Genomic DNA, 2,321 nt, shown 5'->3' with positions numbered 1-2,321 from the left:
TTCTCTTACTTGAAGCAATTCCTCTCCATTCACTCTCAAAAAGAAGTCACTCTCAAACACATCAGGACAACGTCCTAATTCCTTCGATGCTGCTTCAAAGTCCATTCGAATCAACAGACTGTGAAGGAACAGTAACAGAGGATCTTCCAATGACTCCTGTCTTCGATCCAGAATATCCACCACACGAGCCAAATTCTGACGGTTCTGTACCACTGCTACCACAGCCACATATCGTAAGAGCCATGGACAGTTGATCTCCATCGCTGCCAAGTATCTACGATGAATTCAAAGAGAAATACTCACTCACGACGCAGAGACAGACGAACAAACTGATCGATATCCTCAGGATAACGTGAGAAGAGATACAATGAATAATGAAGAAGCCAACAACGGGATTGAAGGATTTGGGCAGCAGGTACCGAAGATTCTACCTGATTCAGATACTGCTCCATCTGACGAAGATCGTTCTGAGCTCCTTCAGGTTCATCGATCAGAATCTCACAAGTCAAACGACCCCAGTAACAATTCATCAAACGATCTTGGAACAGGTCTTTACAAGTAGTGCGAGGGAGTTGAGCCCTATCTATTATCTAACACAAATAGAACTACATGTAGAAGGTGATCATAATCAAGGCATCTTGGTACAATCCACAATTCATAAGGAATTTGCCATAATCCATACACTTGTCTAACTCTTCACGCTGGATCTGAAATTGAACAAAATCATTTCCCTTACGCCATATTCTTCCAATTCAGCATCACTCAAAACTGGAATCACTTTCGTCTCATTCAATTCATTGTAACAACTCTCAGCACATTCAGATAGTTTCGACTTCTTGATAGACTCGTACTGCTTCATTACAGCTCCATTTCGATTCTCCATCTCTAACTCTCACTCCTTTTCATCTACTCTTACCTTCCGGAACATCTTCCGTCTTGTGGATTTTCTTGAACTCATCCATAGCGTACTCCACCATGTTGGTGTTGTTCAGAAGAGCAAGACGAGCCTTAGCAATTTCATTCTCCCTGTACATTTGTGTGTTAAGATGTTCTATCGAATTGGATCGAAAAGAGGATATCTTAGAATCTTCAAGCCAATCGAAGATTGGAAGGACCATATGGATATCAAGGAAAGGAATCATCTTGTTTGAAATATCGAAAGCTATTGTTTACGCCCTTTTCTTACAACTCACAGGAATTACACTTTCCCTTAGCCAATGACGAAGTATCTTGAGACATGGGGTTATAGGATTCGAAAACCAATAATGAGATGATTCAATGGCAGAAAACAAGGAGGCGGAGAAACGGTTTTTCGTCAATTCTAGCAATTCTCACTTTGGTGGTTCTTTCTCCATTCTGAATTGCACCAATCTCCTCAAATGAACGTAGAGGCTCTGAAGAACAGGCAGCTATTGAGGCTGTCAACATCATTATCTGCTTGTTGAGAACAGCTCACTGGATGTAAGGACAAACGATATGCAGTTGGATTCTTGATGAATCGTAACAGTCCATGTTCTAGAAGGCATATGGAAATTGGTAATGTAGAATCGTGGTTTTTCACTATTTCTGGCGGATCTTTCAAAAGACTGTTCGCCAACAGATCGATTGACAACAAATGAGCTGTGGATCTTTTCTTTTGACATATTTTCTTTTATTATTGGATTTATCTTCTCTTTTACATAATGCCTGTTACTATTCGTCAGACTGCTCCTGAGTTTTGCTTGAATGGTGCTCAAGGAACTGAAACTATCTCAAATGTGACTCTGGATAACTACAAGGGAAAGTGGGTGATCCTGCTGTTCTATCCCATGGATTGGACCTTTGTATGTCCTACTGAGATCTTTGCCTACAACGATGCTGCTGACAAGCTGGCTGCTGTGAACACTGTTGTGCTTGGAATCTCTGGAGATTCTCCTTACACTCATCTGAGCTGGTTGAAGGCTGCTCGTTCTGAGGGAGGCCTTGGTGGACTGATCAACATTCCTCTGCTCTCTGATATTACTCGAGAGACCATGAAGGCTTATGGTGTGTACAATGAGGATGCCTCTGGTCTTGATTATGCTCAGGCTTTCCGTGGTCTGTTCTTGATTGACCCCAACCGTAAGATTCGTCACATCTATATTAATGACAATGGTGTTGGTCGTAATGTTGAAGAGACGATCCGTGTAATTAAGGGTCTCCAGTTCAGTGATGAGCATGGAGAGGTGTGTCCTGCTAACTGGCATGAAGGCCAAACTACCTTCAAGCCCGATAACGCTGGTGTATCCAAGTTCCTTGTCAACTTGAAGAAGTAATTCTCCTGTTTCTTTCGGATGTTTGTT

The 2,321-nt window shown here is 42.0% G+C and overlaps 3 protein-coding genes across 3 annotated transcripts in view; 1 reads left to right on the top strand and 2 right to left on the bottom strand.

Annotated features, from left to right (window-relative positions):
• Positions 1-261, bottom strand: part of JH06_5496 (translation initiation factor 3 subunit e) — a gene marked incomplete at both ends in the record, with an annotated part of 503 nt that extends 242 nt beyond the window's left edge. The window contains one exon of the mRNA XM_014669474.1: positions 59-261. Within this exon, the coding sequence (XP_014524960.1) occupies positions 59-261 (203 nt within the window). The remainder of the gene's footprint in view (positions 1-58) is intronic.
• Positions 262-299: 38 nt separating this feature from the next.
• JH06_5495 (translation initiation factor 3 subunit e-b-like protein) lies at positions 300-1,034 on the bottom strand (the record flags this gene model as incomplete). The annotated part of the gene is made up of 4 exons (XM_014669473.1): positions 300-579; positions 610-707; positions 737-885; positions 917-1,034. The coding sequence occupies 4 exons, from the start codon at positions 1,032-1,034 to the stop codon at positions 300-302; spliced, it is 645 nt and encodes a 214-aa protein (XP_014524959.1).
• Positions 1,035-1,682: 648 nt separating this feature from the next.
• On the top strand, positions 1,683-2,294 carry JH06_5817 (peroxiredoxin; the record flags this gene model as incomplete). The annotated part of the gene is made up of 1 exon (XM_014669472.1): positions 1,683-2,294. One exon carries the CDS (start codon positions 1,683-1,685, stop codon positions 2,292-2,294), a length of 612 nt encoding a protein of 203 aa, XP_014524958.1.
• Between the last annotated feature and the right edge of the window lie 27 nt (positions 2,295-2,321).

Source organism: Blastocystis sp. subtype 4 (genome assembly GCF_000743755.1).
Source record: "Blastocystis sp. subtype 4 strain WR1 chromosome Unknown seqid_0540, whole genome shotgun sequence".
NCBI classification, from domain to species: domain Eukaryota; class Bigyra; order Opalinata; family Blastocystidae; genus Blastocystis; species Blastocystis sp. subtype 4.
This window is presented reverse-complemented; position numbering and strand designations above follow the sequence as displayed.